We start from the raw sequence: 24,538 nt of genomic DNA, 5'->3' as shown, positions 1-24,538 counted from the left end.
GCCATTCTCACTGTCATTTCTGTGATTATAATCTGCCCTTTTCTCTGGCTTGTTTTATAATTAAAAAATTTTTTAAATGTTTATAATTAAAAAATTTTGAATATACTAATTTACATACAGTGATATGCACACTTCAAGAGTTCAGTTCAACTAACTGCGATGCATGTGTTTTATTGATGGCTTTTTCTAAATGGGGGACATTTCAATGGCAAACTCTAGGTGTTTGAGCCATACTAATCTTCAAGGGGTCTTGGCCCAGTATGTCTAAGGATTTGCAGAAACTCAAATACTGGTCATAAATCTAGCTAATATCTTTAGACATTGACCATTTCACTTTTAACATTGGTTGGAACGAAGTTTTTCTCCTGTCACTGTTTTTCTCTCTTTAGTTTCTCAAATGCACTAATTTTTTCCTACCTTTACAACATTTGCACATGTAGTTTCCTCTACCTCAAATGTTCCTTCCCCAGTTTTTAAAATAACTGACTTCTGCTCATCTTGTTAGATCTTAACAAATATTTTACCTCTTCAGAGCGTTTTTCTTGATCACAGGTATTTCTGTCATAGCACTATGTTCTTTTCCTCTGTATTGCTTAGTTTGGTGTACTTTCATGCTCATCATTTGCCAATTTCCCAACTGTCTCCTGCTATGTTCTGAGTTATAGGGCTGATCCACTTAAGCTACATTACCCAAGCTCCCTTGCCATCTGGCTTTTAGCCATCATCTTATTACAGGCAATGTGAAGACATTGCAGAGGGAGATACTAGGCCATTGCTACTCTTCTCTTCCTGCTTCTGTGGAGTGTCCTGTAGTGATCCCATTTCTTGTATGTCTCTAGTTCCTTCCAGAGTTCCATCTCTCTCTGGACAGCCTGTCCTCCATGACTCCCATTACTACTGGGTAGTCTTGGTTTATGGACTCTATTAATACACTTTCTTCCTTTGTATCCACACCCTTGTTGGGGTAGTAGGGATTTCCTGTTGTTGCTTATTGCTAGGTTGCCTCACATAGACTTTTTTTTTTAAATTGAAGTGAAATGCACATAATATATGTTGAACCATATAAAAGCGTACAATTCAGGGGTGCCTGGGTGGCTCAGTTGGTTAAGCGGCCAACTTCGGCTCAGGTCATGATCTCGCGGTCCGTGAGTTCAAGCCCCATGTCGGGCTCTGTGCTGACAGCTCAGAGCCTGGAGCCTGTTTCAGATTCTGTGTCTCCCTCTCTCTGACCCTCCCCTGTTCATGCTCTGTCTCTCCCTGTCTCAAAAATAAATAAAACGTTAAAAAAAAAAAAAGTTAAAAAAAAAAAGCGTACAATTCAGTGGCCTTTAATGTATTCCCAGTGTGGTACAACCACCAGCTTGCTCTAGTTTCAAAACTTTTTCATCATCCCATAAAAATACCCAGACTGGTGAAGTAATTCTTCCTTATTCCCTTTTACCCCCTTTCCCTACTCACTGGTAACCTTTAATCTATTTTCAGTATCTCTGGATTTTCCTGTTGTGGATATATTATATAAAAGGAATTATATAATATGTAACTTTTTGTGTCAGTCTTCTTTCACTTAGCATAATGAGTTTTCAACCCTCTTAATTCTTCCATTACTCTTAAAAGTAGTTTTCCTTATTGAGGTCCCTGTATTGATCTATCTGGTGTAGGTTCCTTTTCCTTGTTGGAAACTAATGAAATATTTACTTATATGTTTATTGCTTATTTATTACCTATAACATTTCATATATTCTAAGCTTCGTGGACAGAAACCAGGTCTGATGTTTGTTTGGTATGAGAGAAATTTTAATAGAGTACTGAGGAATATTAGAGATCACGAAGGATTATTAGACTTTATTCAAATTGAAGATTGATTGAACCTTTATAGTAAATTGATCTATCATGTATACATTACTAATTGTTTTTACCTGCTTTTGACAACAACCCTGTGGTAACAAATGTAGACTGTCAATTAATTAATATAAGAATCTGCTAATATATGTGTTTTAAAAATTTATATATTGTTGACATTTCAGGGAGGAAGCTACTCTCAGAGAATATTTATTTTAATCCTCCTTCACTTTTTTTCTTTCTTTCTTGGCAGAAATTGGTTTTTTTACTTTTTACCTTTTATTTTATTTTTTTTGAGAGAGAGAAAGGCTCAAGTGAACGAGGGACAGAGAGAGAATCTCAGGAGATGGGGGGGGGTGGGAAGAAGGGTGGCGAGAGACAAGTGGGGCTCATGTTTTACCCGAAGCTTGAGCTCATCCAGGGTGGGGTTCGAGCTCACCTGAAGCCTGACTTGTGCTCATCTGAAGCGGGGGTTGAGCTCACCCAGTGTGGTGTGGTACTCAAGCTCACCCGATGTGGGACTTGAACTCAAGAACTGTGAGATCATGACCTGGGCTGAAGTCAAATGCTTAAGGACTGAGCCACCCAGGCACCCAGAAATCTTTTTTTTTTTTTTTTTTAATGCATTTTGTTTTATTGTGGTAAAACACATGTGACATAAGATTTACCATCTTAACCCATTTTTCAGTGTATAGTTCAACAGTGTTAAATATATTCACATTGTTGTGAAACACATCTCCAGCAATTTTTCATCTTGCAAAAGTGGAACTTTGTACTGATTAAACAACAATTACCTCACCCTCCACCACCTCTACCACCCTGACCCTGCCTGGTAACCACCATTCTTTCTGGTTCTATGAATTTGACTACTTTAGATACCTCATATAAGTGGAATCATACGGTATTTGTTTTTTTGTGTGTGTGATTTATTTATGTCACTTAGCATAATATTCTCCAGGTTATATTCATGTTGTAACCTGTAACAGTATTTTTTTTTCCTTTCTGAGACTGAATAATATTCTATTTATTCATTCATTTCATCTGTGGTCGTTTGGGTTGACTCCATCTCTTGGACATGAGTGTGCAAATATTTTTTTGGGACCCTGCTTTAAACCCTTTTGGATATATACCCAGAATTGGAATTACTGGATCAAATTTTGAATTTTTGAGGACTCTCCTTATTGTTTCTCATAGTGGTTATATCATTTTATAATCCCATCAACAGTGCATAAGGGGCATAAGGGCTCCAAACTCCAAATCCTTGCAAACACTTTTTAAGGGTTAAATTTTTGAGGTAGCCATCCTAATGGCAGTTTTGATTTGCATTTCTCTGATGATTAGTGATGTTGAGTGTCTGTTCAAGTCCGTTGCCCATTTTTAAATTGATTTATTTGATCATTTTTACTGAGTTGTAGCATCAGAAGTACGATTTGAAAATGTTTTGTCCCATTTTATCGATTGTCTTTTTACTCTGTTGATTGTGGTACTTTGATACACAGAAATTTTAGTTTCATGTATCTTCCTCCAACATTGTTGCCCATGTTTTTGGTATGATAGCTAAAAAGTCATTGCTAGATCCAATTTCCTGAACCTTTTTCTCTGTGTTTTCCCCTAGAAGTTTTAATTAAAAAAAAAAAATTTTTTTTTAATGTTTATTTATTTCTGAGACAGAGAGAGACAGAGCATGAGTGAGGGAGGAGCAGAGAGAGAGGGAGACACAGAACTAGAAGCAGGCTCCAGGCTCTGAGCTGTCAGCACAGAGCCCGATGCGGGGCTGGAACTCACAAACCATGAGATCATGACCTGAGCCAAAGTCAGTCTCTCAATCAACTGAGCCACCCAGGCACCCCTAGAAGTTTTAATTTTTAAGAAATTTTTTAAAAATGTTAAAGGTTTTATATTTATTTTTTGAGAGAGAGAATGTGTGAGTGGCGAAGGACAGAGAGAGAGAGAGAGAGGAAGACAGAGGATCTGAAGCAAGCTCCGTGCTGACAGACTGACAGCAGTAAGCCCAGTGCGGGGCTTGAACTTATGAACCGTGAGATCATGACCTGAGCCGAATTTGGCTGAGCCACCCAGGCTCCCCTCCGTAGGAGGTTTATAGTTCTGGTGGCCATGCCTCTTTTTTGTTCATTCTTTCATTTCTAATACCCTGGCCCATTCCCTGATACAGTAAATTTTGAGTAAAGCAAATTGCCCTCCAAATGTGGGTGGAGTTGAAGGCCAATAAGTTGAAGGCCTAATAGAACAAAAGATTGACCTTTCCTGAGCAAGGGGGAATTCTGTAGTAGATGGCCTTCATATCTGAACTGCAACATTGGCTTTTCCCTAGGTTTTCAGCCTGCTTGCCCACCGTGTAGATTTTGGATTTCACCTGCCTCCATAATTAGATGAGCCAATTCCTTAAAATAAATCCCTTACTCCCTCTCCTTGTCCCTGACCCTCTCCCTCTCCAGTTACACATATACATATCCTGTTCTGTTCCTCTGAAGAATGTTGAATAATGCAAAATTATTTAACCCAGTGCCTTTATTTTTACAGATTTGGTAACATAAAGGCTCAAAGAGAAGAAGAACTGGCCAAGGTCAAAGAACAAGTTACTGAGAAAGCCAGGGCATAAACCCAAGTCGCCTGACTTCCAATCTAACACTCTTATTACCTGAAATTGCTTTGTCCAAAACATCAAAACCAAATGGAGAAGCTCACCCTCTCCTACTTCAAAGAAGAAATAAGCATATTGGCTACTTTCCATGTATTAGATCTTATCCTAAGTAGTTTGTATCCATTTTTCTTATTAATTCTCACAGCTGCCCTAGGAAATAAGTATTATTATCACTTTCCACTTCTAAAAAATTTTTTTAATGTTTACTTATTTTGAGAGAGAATGTGAGTGGGGGAGGGGCAGAGAGAGGGGGAGAGAGAGAATCCCAAGCAGGCTTCGCGCTGTCAGTGCAGAGCTGGATGTGGGGCTCTAACCCACGAAACATGAGATCATGACCTGAGCTGAAACCAACAGTTGGACGCTTAATTGGCTGAGCCACCCAGGTGCCCCTATCACATTCCACTTTTATATGGACTTGCCTAAAATGACACATTTTATCAATGATAGACCTTGTCTGAACTTAGATGTCTAACTCTAGAACTGGAATTATTGATTACAATACTGCATTCTCTGTATATATTTCTTTTATTCCTGTCCCCTGATGATACTAAGCACTAAAGAAAAGATTTGTTTACCCAGCTTTTCTTTATTTTAATGTTTGTTTGTTTATTTATTTATTTATTTATTTATTTTGGAGTGAGAGAGAGCACCAAGTGAGAGTGCTCAAAATATTTATTTACTTTGGAGTGAGAGAGAGCACTCGCGCGACCAAGTGAGTGAGCATGCACAAGCAGGGGAGGGGCAAAGAGAGAAAAGGAGACACAGAACCTGAAGCAGGCTCGAGGCTCCGAGCTATCAGCTCAGAGCCTGACGCAGCCTCGAACCCACGAACTCTGAGATCATGACCTGAACCCCAGTCAGACGCTTAACTGACTGATCTTCCCAGGTGCCCCGCGTTTACCCAACTTTTGATTCTCATCAGCCGGGAAGTCTTTTCCCTTCATTGGTTTGGCAGGATGATAAATGATTCATACTGCTTACTTTTAGGTCGTAATTATTTGTGATTCCTTATCTTCTGTTATTTGTGATTCTTTTCTGAGTGGAAAGGTCTGTGCTATTACCAGATTATTAGTACCCAAGACATTTCCAAAGTGGACACTGATTAATTTACCATGAAATTGTGTGCCCTGGACACATGTATATCCTCTGCTTCCAATTACTATTACTGTCTCTCCTTCATCTTCCTCTCTGCTGCCTTTCATACCGTCCTGTGGTAGCTGTGGGAGGAGCGGGGGAGGGTGTTGGTAGTGGTATGGGGAAAGTGTTAAGAGTTTTTAAACAGTGTGCAAATCAGATGGTAATCAGTCAGTAGAGCATTAACAATTCAGAATTGGAAAGAACCTGGATTATAGTAGTGCTAACCTTGTACAAATTGCTCGGATTTACTGAGCCTGAGGTAATTGTCCTGCAAATGTATTGTATAGTAGATTGAAGGCATTTGTTTTGTTGCTCCTTAGTATATTTGGAGTATCAGATCCATAGCTTTCCTTCTGTCTTCTAGAAAGCACTTAGCTCTGAGTGATATGGTGAATGCAAAGAAGTATGGTTCTTGCCTTCATGAGCTTAGACTCTATTTGAGGACAAAAAACACATAGGTGGGAAAAGAAGCATAAACATAGGACATAATATGTGTAAATTTAAATGTCTTCAAATAGGGTTAAGCAGTAAAAATTGAGAGAGTGTGAGAATGATTGAGAATGCTCAGGGGATGGAGGAGAGACTTTAATTGGGCCTTGTGACTACTGGCTGTAGTAGATGAGTCTAGCTGCTTTTAAAATAAATGTAAGAATTTATTGTACATGTCTGAATATAAGGTGATTCTTATTTTCTCAATGACAAGATAATGAAAATATTTTGGTCAGCCTGAATATATAAACTTTTTTAAGCTTGTAGAAGAAATAGCCATTAAGTTCAGCTTAATAAGTTATGCATACAGATTTAAAATTATATAATATAAAATACTGCCTTATTACCTTTTTTATATTTGTTCCATGAAGACCATTATTCAGACCCTTCACATGCATTTTAAACATTAGTTTCTTCCTCATTACCAGAGTTAGTTTCTCAGTTTTTCAGAGCACATAATCTTAATTTTTGTTTAAGTGGCTTGAGATAGAGTTATTTTTAAAAAATTGGATATGGTACTTTCCTGGGAATTTTAATCTCAAGTCACAAGAACTCATTTGCTATTCGTGAGCTTTACAGTGAAACCTTTTCAAACCCAGTCTTTAACAGGTGTATTTTATTTTATTTTTTTTAAGTTTATATATTTATTTATTTTGAGAGAGTGGGAGAGAACTTACACGCGAGAGAAGGAGGGGGGAGAGGTACAGAGAGAGAGAGAGAGAGAGAGAGAGAAAGAGAGAGAGAGAGAGAGAGAAAGGGAGAGAGAAAGAGAATCCCAAGCAGGCTCTGTGCTATCTCGGAACTTGACACAGGGCTCCATCTCACAAACCATGAGATCATGACCTGAGCCAAGAGATCAAGAGTCAGATGCTTAACTGACTGAGCTACCCAGGTGCCTCTAACAGGCTTATTTATAATGGCATCTAAAGTTTTAATTGTGAAATTATTACTCCCCCCTCCCAATTAGGAAATCTGTGTTGAACTTCTTTCTCTTCTTTTTTCTTTTTTAAATTTTTTATTTGGGGCGTGTGTGTATGTGTGAGTGGGGAGAGGGGCAAAGGGAGAGAGAGAGAATCTTAAGCAGACTTCATGCTCAGTGTGGAGCCCTATGCAAGGCTCGATCCCATGACCCTGGGATCATGACCTGAGCCAATATCAAGAGTCAGATGCTCAACTGACTGAGCCACCCAGTTCTTTGCCATCTCTTTAAACTGATTCCATCAGGGAACCTGTGTTTAGTATCCAAAACTAGTATTGCCTGAAGTTGTTTTAGACCCTATGTCTTTTTTAAATATTTTTTTCTTCAAAAATAAAATATTTGTAAGGACTCAACTATAGAGTAATTTCCTTTTTCCTTTGGGATGATTTTGAGAGAAGAACTTTGCCCTGTATGCGGTGTCATCATCTAAAATGAATCAAAGTGTTATAAGTGAACTAGTGAGTGATGTGAAGAAGAAAGCTGAAGTAGAATGGAGAGTTCAGAACAGTGCCATCCAATATAGATGCAACTACTCTTATGTAGGTATTTGAATTTAAATTAAATGATTAATTTAATAATTGTTAATTATAATTCAATTTGTTGGTTACACTGGCTATATCTTAAATGATCAGTGGGACTGGTGGCTAGGGTATTATACAGTGCAGATATAAAACATTTCCATCATTGCAGAAAGTTCTGTTGGGTAGTTGTAGTCTGGAAGGCTGGAAGGTGTTCTGTAGCCTCAGGAATTTAATGTAGTTCATTTCTAGGAATGATCATATTTATGGTAGTAGTCAAACCTCTCCCCTCAGCCACAACCCCTCGCCTGAGCCAACACATTTCCTTCACCCATACAGTCACAGATCAGAGATGCATTGATTTCTCAGTTTCTAAAATAGAGTTAGTGATCCAAGAATATGAGGATTTTAGTAAATATTAGTATTGTTGGTATAGTTCAGAGATTTATACTGTGTTCATTTGAAACACAAAATGCACTCTTTCCTCTTTGTTGTTGTCAAGGAACAGACCTCTCAAATTGCTTTGTGGTGAAAAGATCAGGATTTCTGGGAGTCAGAGGGGCCTGAATTTGAGTGGTATATTCTGTATGATCTTGGATAAACCATTTAATCTCTCAGAATGTTATTTTCCTCATCTATAACATGCTTGCTTTGTAGAGTGAGGATTAAATGAGACATGTAATAATGTGTAATTACTTTACATAGTGTCTTGCACATGACAGATGTTCCTTCTCCCTTTATTCCTCTAAGTCCAAAAAGACATCTAATGAAGATTAATTCACTTAACACTTCCATTCATAAATTTGTCAGAGGGCATTTATTCAGCATTTACTATATGCAAAGCTTTCTTCTCAGTGGTGGATATATAGCAGTGAACCAAAACAAGTAAGACTGTCATTGTGGCACTTATATTTTCATAGGAGGAGACAGACAATAAGTGATACAAGTAAGTTATATAATGTGTCAGAACGTGATCATTTCTAAGGAAAAAAATAAAACAGGGAAGAAAGATATAAATAAAGTAGGTGGCGGGGGGGGGGGGTCTGCAGTTTTCTGAAAAAAGTGAGCAGGTGACAATTGAATAAAGACCTGGAGGAATGGAATTAGTGAATGAGCCATGTATCTGAGGGCAAGAACATCTCAGGAAGGGGGAGTAGTAACCACAAATACCCTTAAGTGGAAAATCAAGCCTCCATTTTCTAGGAACATCAAGAAGATAATGTGGCTCAGGAAGGGAGGAGGAGGTGAAGTTAGAGATTACAGGAGTGAGGGAGAAATAAGCCATATTAAGGATGTTTTTATCTCTGAGTAAAAGTCAGTGGAAGATTTTGAGTAGAGGGTTGACATGGTCTGACATACATTTTAATAGCTTCACTGTGGCCACTCTGATAATACACTGTAGAAGAGCCAGGGGAAAGCAAGGAAATCAGTTAGGATGCTGTTGCAATAATAGAGGAGGGAGAATATGGAGGCTTAGATCAGAGTGGTAGCAGTGCAATGTGATCAAATTCTGAATGTGTTTTAACATTTCAGCTATCAGAATTTGCCAGTGAATGGGAACGAGGGAGTCAAGGGTACACCAAGGTTTTTGAGTGGACCAACTGTCACTTATTGAGATAGAGACACTTTTATATTCTGCTTTATGTATTCTTATTTTTTCTCCTGGCTTCCCAAGGTTTCGGGCTGTCTTGTCCATGTGTTATCCATAATACCTAGCGCAGTTCTTTTTGTTTGGTTGTTTTAACCTAGTGCAGAGGAATTGCAACCTACTTTCCTAAATTAAATTTATTTTGGATGTTCATCAACCTCAAAATGGAGACAACTATATTTAGGGCTGCTAAATACCAAGGAAGAGTGTTTTCCTTATGTTGTTGCTTATAACACAAAGTACATCTGGCTTGTTGGCTTTGCTCAACCATCCAAAGCCTTCCCTTTAATCCTATAGGATGTCTGCCTTCATAAATTCTTTAAACTGCTAATCTTCAGACATTTCTCTTTTCCATGTTTTTAGCTTAAAATCTGAATCTTAGAAAAGGCAGATTAGTTGACATTCTCCTCTTTCTCTTTTTACATTCATTGAATAAAGCAGAAGGCAGCTGGGGTGTCTGGGTGGCTCAGTCGGTTAAGCGTTTGACTTTTGCTCATGTCATGATCTCATGGTCTGTGGGTTCGAGCCCCTCATCAGGCTCTGTGCTGACAGCTCAGAGCCTGGAGCCTGCTTTGGATTCTTGTCTCCCTCTTACTTCTCAAAAGCAAGTAAACATTAAAAACTTTTTTTTTTTTTTAAAACAGAAGGCAGTTATTTTCTTTTTTTTCTTTTTTTTTTCAATATATGAAGTTAATTGTCAAATTGGTTTCCATACAACACCCAGTGCTCATCCCAAAAGGTACCCTCCTCAATACCCATCACCCACCCCCCATCAACCCTCAGTTTGTTCTCAGTTTTTAAGAGTCTCTTATGCTTTGGCTCTCTTCCACTCTAACCTCTTTTTTTTTTTTTTTTCCCCTTCCCCGCCCACATGGGTTTCTGTTAAGTTTCTCAGGATCCACGTAAGAGTGAAACCATATGGTATCTGTCTTTCTCTGTATGGCTTATTTCACTTAGCATCACACTCTCCAGTTCCATCCATGTTGCTACAAAGGGCCATATTTCATTCTTTCTCATTGCCACATAGTACTCCATTGTGTATATAAAACACAATTTCTTTATCCATTCATCAGTTGATGGACATTTAGGCTCTTTCCATCATTTGGCTATTGTTGAGAGTGCTGCTATAAACATTGGGGTACAAGTGCCCCTATGCATCAGCACTCCTGTATCCCTTGGGTAAATTCCTAGCAGTGCTACTGCTGGGTCATAGGGTAGGTCTATTTTTAATTTTTTGAGGAACCTCCACACTGTTTTCCTGAGTGGCTGCACCAATTTGCATTCCCACCAACAGTGCAAGAGGGTTCCTGTTTCTCCACATCCTCTCCAGCATCTATAGTCTCCTGATTTGTTCATTTTAGCCACTCTGACTGGCGTGAGGTGATATCTGCATGTGGTTTTGATTTGTATTTCCCTGATGAGGAGCGACGTTGAGCATCTTTTCATGTGCCTGTTGGCCATCCGGATGTAGAAGGCAGTTATTTTATACTAAGCAGAAGAGAGAGGGGTGACTAGGTCTTTATGTGATGCTGACCAACGTCTAAGTACCATGAAGTTTCCTCAGGAGAGGCAAAGAACCTGGGGAAGGGAAGTGACTGTCACTGAAACCACCTTTCCTAATTTTTGCTTTTAGTAAATGAGATCTTGGTTGCCAGTTCCTTTTGATCCCAGCTATATGGTTTTCCCAATTTGCTATTTGGTTTTTTATCCTTAGATATTTATTTGACAAGGGTGAGTCTCTCAGGTACCATTATTAATCTTAGGATCTGTCTTGTATTTCTTTGACTTTAATTTGGTCTACACCATTGCTGATGCTGCATGTTGAGCTATTTTGATAGTGATACCTACTTGGAAGGATTCAGTGAACATTTTTTGTATTTGACTAAAAACGGATTGTGGAATGGTTACATTTCCTAAATTGTTCTGCTTTCTGGTTTCTTTCCCTAAAGGTAAAAAAAAAAATCAAATTAGACCTTATTAAAATGAAATATTTGGCTGTTAGGAGCTGTTTTAGGGTTGCCAATTGTAATTCTTTTTTAGTACAAAGGTAAACAGCAATAGATTGGTAAAAAAAAATTAAAAAAAAAACACATTAAATAAATTTAAATTTAGACTTGTGGGGCTGTTAAACTATTCACTTTTCTTCAACTATGGTTTCATCTTCTTATTTGTAAGTGATAGAGTATTTAGATGATGTAACCATTATTTAAGTAGTGAAGAGAGGAAAAATCTCCAGAAGTAAGTTGTCTGCAATAGGTAAATGTTGAAAATCCTCTTTTTTTTTAATAGTGTCCATTCCTTGCTTTCAACATTTTGTGATGAATAACTATTTGTGATTTTAAACAGGAATAAATCTTGGTATGACACACATGGATGGATCTAGAGGATATAATGCTAAGTGAAATAAGTCAGTCAGAGAAAGATAAACACCCATATGATTTCACTTACGGAATTTAAGAAACAAAAAGAAAGAAAAAGACAAAAAAGCATACTCTTAAATATAGAGAAATAAACTGGTAGTTACCAGAGGGAGGGGTAGGGGGATTAAGATTACACTTACTGTGATGAGCACTGAGTAATGTATAGAATTGTTGAATCACCATATTGTACACTTGGAATGAATATAACACTGTGCATTAATTATACTGGAATTTAAAACAAAGGAAAAAAATCTTGGTATGTCAAATGTTACAATAAAAGCAGCTCATCTTTACTGAGTATTTTACTATTTATCAAATACCATTTAAGCATTTAGTATGTGTTAATAAGTTTCATCAAATCCCAGTGAACAAGTACTGTTATCACTCTCATTTTACTGATGAGAGAGCCGAGACAATGTAAGTAACTTTCTTAAAATTACATAACTAGTAAATGATGGAGCTAGGAAACACTGGCATTCTGGTGTAAGAGCCTTCACTCCTCACTTTGAGCATATTTAATAATATACTCATTCTACATACGAGCTTCTGAAGGATCTATGCTTTTAGACATTAAGTAACTTCGAAAATAATAAATGGTTTAGGGGGAATTAATAGATTGTATATGTAATGTCAGAATAAAGGATTTTATATAGGTCTCTAAAATTTATGCTGTAAACAATCTGTACTTGTTCCCAAACTTGGCCGTGCATAAGAATCTCTGGAGGAGTTTGTGAGAGGAAAAAAACAAATTTCTGGGCCCCATTCCATACTACCTGAATTTGAATCACGGGGATCAGGACTTCAGTATATCTGTATTTTTAGCCCAGCATGAGGCAGACATTTATGCACCAGTGGTATATAGCATATAGCAAAATAGACTAAAACAAAAAACATATAAGGATGAATAATTACAGTGGCTAACATTTATAGAGTACTTTCTTGTATTATCTCATTTAATCCTTATAACAACCTTGTGAATTAAGTTGGTATTATTACTCCATTTTGTAGATAAGGAAATTAAATCTTTTGGCCAGTTTAACATGGCCAAAGTCAAACAGGTAATAAACACATGATAGAACAAGGATTTGAAAACAGATCTGTCAGACTACAGAACATAGAACATCCTACAATTGATTCCATCCTATAATAGTGGATTATAGACCAGAGAAATATTGAATACGAATTATTACTGTAGTTTTTTTTTGTTTGTTTAAAAAAGAAAATATAAAAAGAAAGTATAAAAATTACTGTTTGTATGCCATCTCTTTTTTATCCATTTTCTATTAATGACAGTAGATCATCATATTTGGTAAATTCCCTGGGGCCAATTGCACCATTAAAAATTTGGTTAATGCATATATGTAACTGTAACTGAGATTTATGTTGAGGCTCAGGTGAGCATATATGTATCTCCTCCTACTTCTCTGATAACTTCTTTTTAATATATTCTCTGATTTTGTTTTTCGTACATACTCCTTAAATACTGACATTCCATAGATTCCATCATGAGCCATTTCTCTGTTCACATTATCCTTCATTTTGGATAAACTTAATACATTCATAAGACTTTTGCAAAGACTTTTTAAAAAGTTGGTTTTATAACATAAAACATAAAGTGTACCATCTTATTCTTTTTTGAGTAAATTAATAGTGTTAAGTATATTCACATTGTTGTGAAACAGATCTCCAGAATGTTTTCATCTCGCTAAACTGAAACTCTGTACCTATTAATCTACAACTTTACCTTTTTCCCTCCTCCCATTCTACTTTCTGTTTCTATGAATTTCACTATGCTGAGTATTTCATATGAATAGAATCATACAGTATTTGTCCTTTTTTGACATTTGACATTTTTTGGCTTATTTCACTTAACATAATGCACTCAAGGTTTATCCATGTTATTGTCTGTGACAGTATTTCCTTTTTTTAAAGCTGAATAGTATTCCATTGTATGAGTATACCACATTTTCTTTTATATATAATATATATATATTTATTTATATATATAATTTTTAATTATGTATACATTATATATATAATAACCTTGACCTTGAGGTTAAGACCTGAACTGAGATCAAGAGTCAGATGCTTAACTGACTTAGCTACCCAGGTGTCCCTGTTTTCTTTATTCATTACTATTAATGGGCATTTGGGTTGCTTCCACCTCTTGGCTGTTGTGAATAGTGCTGCTGTGAACATCAGTATACAAGTATCTCTTTGAGACCCTGCTTCCAATTAATTCAGATATATCCCCAGAAGTGAGATTGCTGGATCATTTGGTAGTTCTATTTTTTCCAAATACTTTTCAAGTAGATGACCCATGACTCCAAAGTCAGAATATTGAACTCACACATTTTACATTCTTGATCTCTTGGATATGTCTTTTAAAAAAATTTTTTTTTTAATGTTTATTTTTAAGAGAGATAGAGAGACAGACAGGGTGTGAGCAGGGGAGGAGCAGAGAGAGAGGGAGTCACAGACCTGAAGCAGGCTCCAGGCTCTGAGCTGTCAGCACAGACCCCAATATGGGGCTCAACCTCACAAACTGTGAGATCATGACCTGAGCCGAAGTCGGGCGCTCAACCGACTGAGCCACCCAGGCGCCCCAAGACATTTCTATATGAATGTTCCAAGTGTACTTCAAAATCAATATGCCTAAAACCGAAGGCCTCAAATCTCCCTATCCTCACCAGCCTGTCACTTTGCTCATGCTCTTGGGTTCATGAATACATATTCATTCATGTATTCAGTATATGTTAACTCACAACACCTAGGGACCAGGCATTGTTGTTGGTGTTGAGGACACATCAGTGAACAAAATAAGGTCATTTGGATCTCACAATAAGGATGAGGTTAGACAGATAACACAAAAAGACAATTTGTTAGGTAGAGTGTTATGGCTAAGAGGTTCTCTTTTAGATAGAATGGTTAGGGAAAGTCTTTCTGAGATGACCTTTGAGTAGAAACCTTACTGAAGTGAGGGAGTGAGATATGTGGATATCTAAAGAGCATTGTAGGCAGAAGGAAAAATAAATATAAGGGGCTTGATGTGGGAGCATATTTCACTTGTTCAAGAAATTGTAAGGAAATCAGAGCAACTAGAGTAAGTGAACCTCAGAGATATTGTAAGAAGACGATGTCAGTGAAGGAGCTGGAGCCAGCTAATACAGTCTTCTTACAAGGTCAGAATACAGTCATTGAGTTTTACTCTGCTGGTATGGGAAGGCATTAGAGTATGGAAAGGGTTTTATTTGACTTGACAGTTATAAGCATCATGGTGGCTTCTGTGTGAACAGGCAGTAAGCAAGTGAGGCAAAGACAGAAACAGGGAGACCAGTTTGGAAACTACTGAAATCCAGAGGAAAGATGATGGTTTAGATAGGGTGGTAATCGAAGAGATTCTACATTTTGCAAGTAGAATTTCTCATAGGTCAGATGTGGAATGTGAGAGAAAGGAATTGAGGATGACTATATATTTTTGACTTGAGTGACGGAATCTTTAGAATTGCTTGCCAGTTGTGATGATTGGGAGGACTGGAGCAGGAACAGTCTACTCAGTTACCCAAGCCAGAAGCCTGGGCATCATTCTCAACAATTTTCTCTTTTCAATTCGTGTTTCACAGTGCTGACCAACTGATGTTCCTGAAGGGCAAATTTCAGTTGCAGCAGTTGCCTGCCCATTATCTTCAGGTTAAGTAAAACTTTTAATGCTTGTATTTATACTGCTTCTCATAATCTACCTCTTGCTTACCTTTCCAACTGGCTCCTCACTGCTTCCTCACCCAAACCTTTGCTGAAGCCACACAAAATTAGTTTCCACTTCTTGAATGGACTTACAGAAAAAAAAGATTTTTTTCCCCTGAATGCTCTTACTCAGCTTTTCCCCCCAGAAGAGCTCTGCTTTAACATTTGGTTCAAACATCACCCCTTCTTCCCAGCTTTTTCCTGGCATTCAAATTACTTCCACTGTTTTGCCTTTGCCTTCATTTAGTATCTTATGTATTCCTCTATTGAAGTTTATAATCAGTGGAAGGAAGAGTTATCAATAGAGTACTTGAAGAAGGGTTATCATAGTGATGAACATGTTTGGAAAGTAGGAATTTGAAAGAACATTTAGAAGAGTATAAATATAGTAGATTGTTGGAAACAGTCTGTTACAGATATTTACAGAAAATTAAATAATCATTTGTGGAAAAAACTTTCCTTTCTGCCCAGAAAGAAAGAGGGAGAAAATGGTGTAGAGCATCTTTTTTGAGGCCTCATTGGTTTCCCACCATTATCTCATATTCTTTCTCTAGAACTCTACAATTTAGTGTGGACATTTATATCTACTTTTGTTTCTTTGGCCTGTCACTTTTGTAGCTGGGAAAGTTTTCATCCCAAAAACGGATCCTTTTCTTATAGCTCCTTTGATTAACAGAATACTAATAAGGTCTGTGAAATAATAGAAAAAAATATATTGGTCTCTGTCCCTCAGTTTCTGACACAGAGCTTCTAAAACCCTTATAATTTCTTAAGTGATAAGAATAATACTAGTGGCATCTTTTGTTCTACTATTTCATTTTTGACCCTAGTTTTGTTTTGTTTTTTTTAACATTTATTTATTTTTGAGAGAGAAAGAGACAGAGCATGAGCAGGGGTAGGGGCAGAGAGAGAGAGGGAGACACAGAACCCGGAGCAGGCTCCAGGCTCTGAGCTGTCAGCATGGAGCCCGACGCGGGGCTCGAGCTCATGAACCGTGACATCATGACCTGAGCTGAAGTCGGATGCTTAACCAACTGAGCCACCCAGACGCCCCTTTGATCCTAGTTCTTGACCATAGAGCTCCTAAATCCCTTGGAATTTCCTGGGTGATACGAGTGTCTTTTGTTCTAACGAGGAGACTTTTGGGCTTCTGGATAGTTTCAGGATGGGGGCTGGTCACCAGAAAGACCAAACCATGATTAGAAGCTCCAATCAGTCCTACTCTATCCTCCAGGAAGGGGAGAAGGACTGGAAATTGAATTAGTGATTGATCATGCTTACATAATTGAAGCTTCCATAAAAATCCCAATAATGCAGGTTGGGAAGCTTCCAGGTTGGGGAGTAGTATATGTGGAGGGAGAGTGTGCCTAGAGAAAGCATGGAAGCTCCGCATGCCTTCCTACATACCTTTCTGTAGGCATCTCTTCCACCTGGTTTTTCCTGAATTGTATCCTTTTATAATAAGTCAGTAAATTAAGAGGTAAAATGTTTTCCTGAATTCTTTGAGCCGCTCTAGCAAATTAATTGAAGAGAGGGTTGTGGGAATCTCTGATGTATGGCAGGTGGGTCAGAAGCACAGGTAACAGTCTGGACTTTGTGATGAGCATCTGAAGAGGGGGAGGTGGGGAGTAGTTTTATGGTCCTGAGCCCTTAACTGGTGGGATCTGATACTGGTAGACAGTGTCAGAATTGAGTTAAATTGTAGAACACTTAGCTGGTGTTGCAGAATTGCTTGATGTATAGAAAACCCACACATCTGGTGTCAGGTGAAGTAGTATTGTTTGTAGTGGAGTATTGAGAGTAGAGGAGACACACAGCGTCCCTCCATCTCCCCCCAATACAAGATTAAAGGTGAAAATTCCACAATTCATAGCTGTAGAATGATGGGCTCTTACAATACTTCTGATTGGCTCTACTCAGGGTGAAATCATGAGAGGAGGATGATTTTATCAATTTAGTGTGGACACTGATATCTTCTTTTGTTTTCTCAATACTCAGAATAGTTCCAGATGATTAATTAAATATTTGTGGGATGAGTTAATGTTGGAATGAGTGAATGAAATATCAAATGAATGAATAAGATGCATGAGTGCTATGTAAGTACAACACAGTGGAAGAATCATTGAGACTTTTAAGGCAAACCAAGAAACAGACTTCAACTATAGAGAACAAACTGATGGTTACCAGAGGAGAGGTGGGTGGGAGGATGGGTTAAATAGGTGATGTGGATTAAGGAGTGCCCTTGTGATGAGCACCGGTGTTGAATCACTTAATTGTACACCTAAAGCTAATATGACCCTGTATGTTAGCTAGAATTTAAGCAAAAACTTAAAAAAAAAAAAAAAAGGAAGAAAAATCATTCAGAAAAAGGTAGTGTGAGTCAGTTAAATTTTCTTGAAGAAAATGATTCACATCTGGGTCTTCAACTCCATTAGGCAACAATAGGCATTCCTTCCTTCATGATCCCATATTGCCTTTCACATTGCTTTACAATTAGTTGTTTCTATAACTGCCTGTCCTGGGAGGAATGTGTCTCATCATTTTTATATTTTCTCCAGCACTGTGCTCAGTGAATAAAAGAATGAAGGAATTTGAACTGGTGGAAAAGAGGATATTCTGTAAAGGATCAGTATGATTGGAGGAGAGAAAGTCTGTATTTGTTTGAAGAATTCACTTGATGGCAAGATCAGAGTTGTGAATGTTAAAATACTAGTACTGTACTTTGTGGACCCAATGTTTATTTTTTAGTTATTTTGAAAATATTTTGAATCTGACATACCATAGAGTAGTAATTTCAAATTGAACAAAAGTATACTAATTTTAGAAAGTATTTTTCTGTATATTAAGTATGTTCAGGAGATGGAAAAATGGATAATGGACACAACAAAGCCAGTGTTAACAATAATAATTATTATTCTAGTTCACAGGCTTTCCAAAGATGTGGAATATGTAGAGTTGCCTATATTCTTAATTCTGTCAACTAATAATATATACGATTATATATATGTATATGTATAATGAAAATGTGTTTATTTCTATTATCATAAACTTTTAAATGTTTTTTTCTATTTATAAATTCTTGTAACTTAAATGTATTAAATATTTATTTTTACTTATCTGCAATCAGTAATTTGGAGATTAACTAGCTGAGGAGGCTGCTGATAAGAATAGAGCTGATGATAATGCTATGATGATGTAATCATTGAAGCCTGGAAAAATGGTGGTTTGTTAGTAACTAATGTGTATATACTGAGAATAATGAGTATTATACTGATAATCCTATTTTTATACTTTAAACACTGTTTCAAGAGTTATACTTTATTTCCCATGTATTTTTTAGCCTTTTATAAGCTAATTTTTACTAAAACTTAAAAAATATGTTTAATAATCTCTTCTTAGGCCTCATAATATTAGACTGTTTTCACATTTTTCAGTTTTGTCTAATCCTTCCCTACAGTACCTTCTTTGCTCCCCCTGTGACATATTCATGGTTTTTGCCCTTATATCTAACCCTTCTATATTAATTTTTGTCATTAGATTTCTCTCGTCTTTTTCTTACATGTATGAATTCCCCAATACTCTATCTCTCTTCTTTTCACCAAAGAAGAAAGCTTATAGGGAGGGAGAATTAAAATATTTTTAGGGCTTCTCTTATTTGCCTTTAAACATATATAGCTTTAATTAATCTACCTCTGAATTTTTAAATTACTTTTGTCTCCATTTGGATATTACCTGAACTGCTTATAGTAAAATTAATTATTGAATATATTTTTGTCCCTGCTAGAATGCAAGCTATGTTATATTTATTAGTATATCTCCATTGCCTAGCAAAGAGCTTGGTATGTAGTTGGCAATTAATAATATACTTGTTAACTAAACAAATGATATCCTACTGTCACTTCAAAGTTAACATGTTCAAAATTGAACTCTTCTGAAATTTTCCTTTGCTTCTGTATCCACTCATTATTCAGTGTCCAGATCGAATGCCATCTCTTTTCTGAAACTTTTCTTAATCCTCATAAAAATCTCTTTCCCTATTCTATATTCCTTCAGCAAATTATACTTTTATTGTACCTTCATTCTGGATTGCATTTTACATATTTATGTACAGAATTTATTATGTACATAAGGTTGAGGTCAGAAACTAACTTCCTATCCAAAATGAAATACATTATTTAAAACGATCTAAGATCTAGGAAAAAGAAAGTGGAGGTATGTCACTGTTCCTGGACAGTGTTGTGTCCTACCCCTTCTTGCTAGTTTTCACTTACCCTTCAGTCTTGGTTGAGACATTATTTCATCTAGGAAGCTTTTTGAGCTTTGGTCACTTGGCTGTGTGACTTGTTTTGTTTTGTTTTTCATTTTTGTACTCCCTATCATCCTTAATTTAACAAATAAGTATTGAGTGCTGTTTAGTTCCTGCACTGTGCTAGGCAATGGGAATAAAGTAGTGAACAAAATTGTTATTGTCTTGTCTGTCACAGAGCTTACACCCTATTGAGAAAGACAGACATAAAACAACCACCAAATAAGTAATTATTAATTACTATGAAGGAAAAGCACAGGGTTCTATGTGAGCATAAACCTATATAGATGGGGGTTGACCAAAGAAGTATTATTTGAAAAAGTGTATCTAACAGAAATTTTGGTTATCATTAAGATTTAGCCAGACAAGAAATGAGGAAAAGGCATTTCAAACAGACATAATATCTTCAAAGGACCTAAGAACTGGAGGAACTTGATGCTGTTGAGGAACAAAAAGGCCCAGTTTGGCTGAGGGTATAGTTCATTATAGAGATGAGGAAACAGGCTGAAAGAGGTTCAGTGATTATAGAACCTATTAATATCATAAAATTAATAAGTGGGAAAGTCTAGATTCAAATTTTGGACTTTATAAATCCTTAATATTCTTTCCATTACACCTTGGCATTCCTGAGTGAAAATTTGAACACAGTCTTTCCAAACTCTGGTATTTTGTTTCTTTTCCAACAGCACAGAAAATTCTCTTACTGTTTTCCTAATTTTTAGCAAAGAAGATATTTGTATGTGGAACCATTGCTGTCAAGAGAAAAGAGATAATTGACCTGGCTGTAGACAGAGATGCTTCCATTGCATTTGTGGCTTTGAAAACCCATGTTAGCATGTTTGGCTCAAAGGATTTATGAGCCTCCAGAGTTGTCAGGGTTCTATGGAATTCACTCTCTGTATTAATCTGTGAATCAATCTTTCTTTCTTTCTTTCTTTCTTTCTTTCTTTCTTTCTTTCTTTCTTTCTTTCTTTCTTTCTTTCTTTTTCTTTCTTTCTTTCTTTCTTTTCTTTCTTTCTTTCTTCCTTTCTTCCTTTCTTCCTTTCTTCCTTTTTTTCTTTCTTTCTTTCTTGCCAGTGGAGCATTACAACTCTCAAAATTTATAGGAAGTACCTTACACTCTACTCTGTTTCCATTCTACAGAATAACATTGTAAACTTGACCCACTTCTGGCAAATATTTAGATTAATGTTTCACCAAATACACAGGCTCCTTTTGGGAGATGATTTTCAGGCAGCTGATAAAGCATTGAAGTGTTAGGTTTTTTGTTTGTTTGTTTTTTCATTTTGATGTGGACTTGGATGGGCATGGAGAGGGAAGAAGTTGTTATGATGCAGAGGCAGAGTTGGAAATGCAAAGTTTTTCCTCCAGTGAATCTTCTCTATTACCTGTAGTGACAATCCAGGATGTAGCAGCCTGTTTGCTTAGTAGTCTGCAAAAACGTCCATATCATGTCACCTCTGTGCTATGTTCTGAGTAATTGGTGACTTGTTAGGATAGAGACCAACTTCAGGAATGTTTTATGGTAACTTCCCAGTGATGCTCCTGCCTCCTTTTGTAACCTGGTACAATTGTGGTATTGTGTTTATCAAAGAATTTATGCCTCTACGTTTTTTCCTTCTAGATGGTCTTTTTATGAAGATTTATAATTATAACATGAAAGTGAATTTAATTTCTGAGCTAATTCTAAAATTCTTATTGGAATTTTTCATTTGTGATTTTATATCTTAATCTGAAGAAGGAAATAATGTTAAAAATATTACTTTACGGTACTGATTTTACTTGTTCTGACATTCTTAAACATTGGTTTTTATGGGTGTTTTGCTTGAATGAAGACTGGAACTAAGCTTTTTATGACTCAAGATTTGGGTATATTATATGCCAAATGCATTTTTTTCTTAAAATACGGTTTTATTATAGCAAGTAGAGAAGCATTTTAGAGAATATTTTGTATTACTAGGGAAACATTTAGTATTTGTTTACAGTTTATTTTCCAAAATTACACTTATTTTCCTGTACAGTCTTCTCCACCCCACCCCATCTCTGAGCATTTTTCTGTTTTTGTTTTTGTTTTTTGTTTTTCTGTTTTTTTGTTTTTGTTCTTTTTTTTTGTTTTTGTTTTTTGGTTTTTTTTTTTTTTTTTTTTTTTTTTTTTTTGTTAAATGGGCTTCTCTGTTTTTTGTTTGCAGGCAGCTATCAATGGTGTAATACCCCAGGAAAATGGCATTCTACAAAGGTATGTTATAAGGTGCTTAATGATAGGATGAGAATTTAGCAAAGCAAAAAGAGACAATTGTTAATCTTTTTGTTTCGCTTTTTGATAGAGCATTTGATACAGCATTCTTTGGTGTAGAAGCTCATTAATATTGTTACTGTTCTTACAGACATTTTTATTATATCAATTTCCTAAAGTCTCTAGCTTTTAACTGTATTATGTTATTTCAGAATGGGTGGTACTATTTTTAAAGCTGGTTTTATTTTATTTTTAGGAAAGCTTTTCGGGTGCCTGGGTGGCTCATTCGGTTGAGTGTCTGACTATTGATTTCAGCTCAGGTCATGATCCCAAGGTTGTGGGATAGAGCCACGTGTCAAGTTCTGCACTGAGTGTGGAGCCTGCTTGGAGATCCTCACTCTTTCCCTCTGCACCTCTCCCCTGCTTGCCTGCACACTGTTTGTCTTTTTCTGTCTCTAAAATAAAAAAGAAAGGAAGAAAGAAAGCTTTTCAAGGTCATGTTCTAATTCATAAAGTGGAAAGAACTGAATCTCAGCAGCTCTAAAACATGGTTATCATCTACCAATTCAGCCTTTGTCTCCAACCAGTTTACTACATTCTTTTTCCCACTCACTTTTGTTTTCTAAATTAAGTATATGATAACTTGCAACAATTTCAGGAAGTTCTTAATTGATGAAACTTCCTAGAACATTGAACTATTTCATCTGAAGAATCCATTGTTAACATGTGGAATGGTCTTCATGGTTTTGTGTCATTGCCGGAAGGTAAAATTGGAAGATGATGCCAAGAGAACTCTAAGTTACAAAATAATAATTCCTTAAATTAGAAGTCACTTTTCTTAAGTTTTCTTTCCTTAAAATTGGAGACTCTGGTTTGGATTAAAAGAGGACACTTACAAAGTCATAGGAGGTAAAACCCTTCTCCCTTCCAAGTGTAGTTTAATTACTTGATTTCCCCCCATCCCCCATTCAAACTTTGGCTTGAATTTTGGTGGCTGGGATTTCTAAGTCACTGAAGCATGATCTGCTAAGTGCAGATGAGGCAAACAGAAACAGCAGACTAGGAATGAGGTTGTTTTGAAGAGAAAGAAAAGTGCTGTTGCAAAACTGTCAAAAAATTCACCATGAATTGCAAAATGTGCTGTACTTTATAGGAAATTGTCTATATTTAGAAAGGAAGCAAATTTTGTTTGGTACCAATACTATCCTTAGTGATTAACAGACCTGTTCCCTAAAAGAAACAAAAACAAAAACACAAAAAAAAAAACTGTGAGAAAGACTTTCCATCCAGAGTAAATGTGGCTGATTTCCAGAGTCTGTACCAAAATTTTTTTGTTTACTCTTTTCTTCTTTTTTTTTTCTTTTTTCCTTTTTTTCTTTTTTGGTTCAAAAGCATTTAGTTTTATTGAAACCCTTGTCTAGAAAGCAAACCAGGTGATTACAGGAACTTCCTTCATGATCTTTTTTTTCCCCCCGCCTTGGTTTAAAAAGGTTTAGACTGCTAAATATGGCTCCAGTTTTATTCTTGAGTAAATGTTATTCCACTTTTTGTGCCAAAATTTTTGCTTGCTAAACCCTTGTGGATTCAGCTGCTGGGTTCTGAGTACATATTGGATATATCTTAACATTAACAGTATTATGCTATGGGTGAACTGTAGAAATTCCTTCATCCCTGGAAACATTCCACCTCTCCTGTCAAAGATGATAGTTTTTGCTTAATATAAGTAGAGATACAGCACTAAATTGACTTCTAATGAGGTTACTGTAATATTTGAGGTTTAACTTTTATCAGAGTGGGTTTTGTTTATTTTGTTTGCTTGTTAAAGCAATGACTTATGTGCACAGAAGAAAATCAGTTGTATCTAGTAATAGTCTTCAACTCTTTCCCTTCCTAACCTTTTTCTTCAGCTTTGAAATCAGTGTGGACTTGACATAACTGAAAATTCCTTTTGTAGATCTATTGACCAAAGGAAAAGAAAATGTTAGTTTCTCATTTACCTAACACTGAAAGTGGAAGACACAGTAGTAAGAATGGTATATGTAGGTAGTTAAAAGGATTTTTGTTTATTTGACTTTTGTAGTAAAATTGAATATAGTCTGTGAATATAGCTGACTCTTAACTTGGTCAGTTCATACCTCAACAGAGGAAAGAGCTACCAAAAATATTTTTTTAATATGAATTACTTTTGGAAGGAGAACAGCCCAATCCCTGTGCTTTATAGCTTTTCTTGAAATCAGATATTTGTATGAATTCAAAAGTGGGAATATGGTTTTTAATGTACCCATAAAGGTCAAAGCAAAGAAATTAACATTTTCCTAATGCTTAAGGCACTGTGTCAGGTAATTGACATATATTTCATCATTTAATACTTATTATAACCCTCAAGAGGTAAGTGTTCATATTTCATAGATGAGGAAACTGAAGGGTAGAGAGTTGACATAAATTTACTCAGGTAAATTTACTCAGTAAACTAGACAATGTCACACCTTTGTTTTAAGATTTTTTCCTTTGGGTAAAAAAGTTGGAATTTATACACGTGTGTAAGGTCTTTATCCCACAGCTT

General features: G+C 36.3%; 1 protein-coding gene across 3 annotated transcripts in view; it reads left to right on the top strand.

The window, feature by feature from the left end:
- The window catches only part of FAF1 (Fas associated factor 1), a 518,332-nt gene that overhangs the window by 134,399 nt on the left and 359,395 nt on the right, over positions 1–24,538 (top strand). Inside the window, exons 2-3 of one of the 3 annotated variants that reach the window (XM_045477317.1) lie at positions 15,316–15,382; positions 21,932–21,978. The exons of 1 other annotated variant lie outside the window; for it this stretch is intronic. In XM_045477317.1, the coding sequence (XP_045333273.1) occupies positions 15,329–15,382; positions 21,932–21,978 (101 nt within the window). In that variant the 5' untranslated portion in view covers positions 15,316–15,328. The remainder of the gene's footprint in view (positions 1–15,315; positions 15,383–21,931; positions 21,979–24,538) is intronic. One more of the 3 variants, XM_045477316.1, reaches the window with a different exon arrangement.

Source organism: Leopardus geoffroyi, chromosome C1 (assembly GCF_018350155.1).
Source record: "Leopardus geoffroyi isolate Oge1 chromosome C1, O.geoffroyi_Oge1_pat1.0, whole genome shotgun sequence".
NCBI classification, from domain to species: domain Eukaryota; kingdom Metazoa; phylum Chordata; class Mammalia; order Carnivora; family Felidae; genus Leopardus; species Leopardus geoffroyi.
This window is presented reverse-complemented; position numbering and strand designations above follow the sequence as displayed.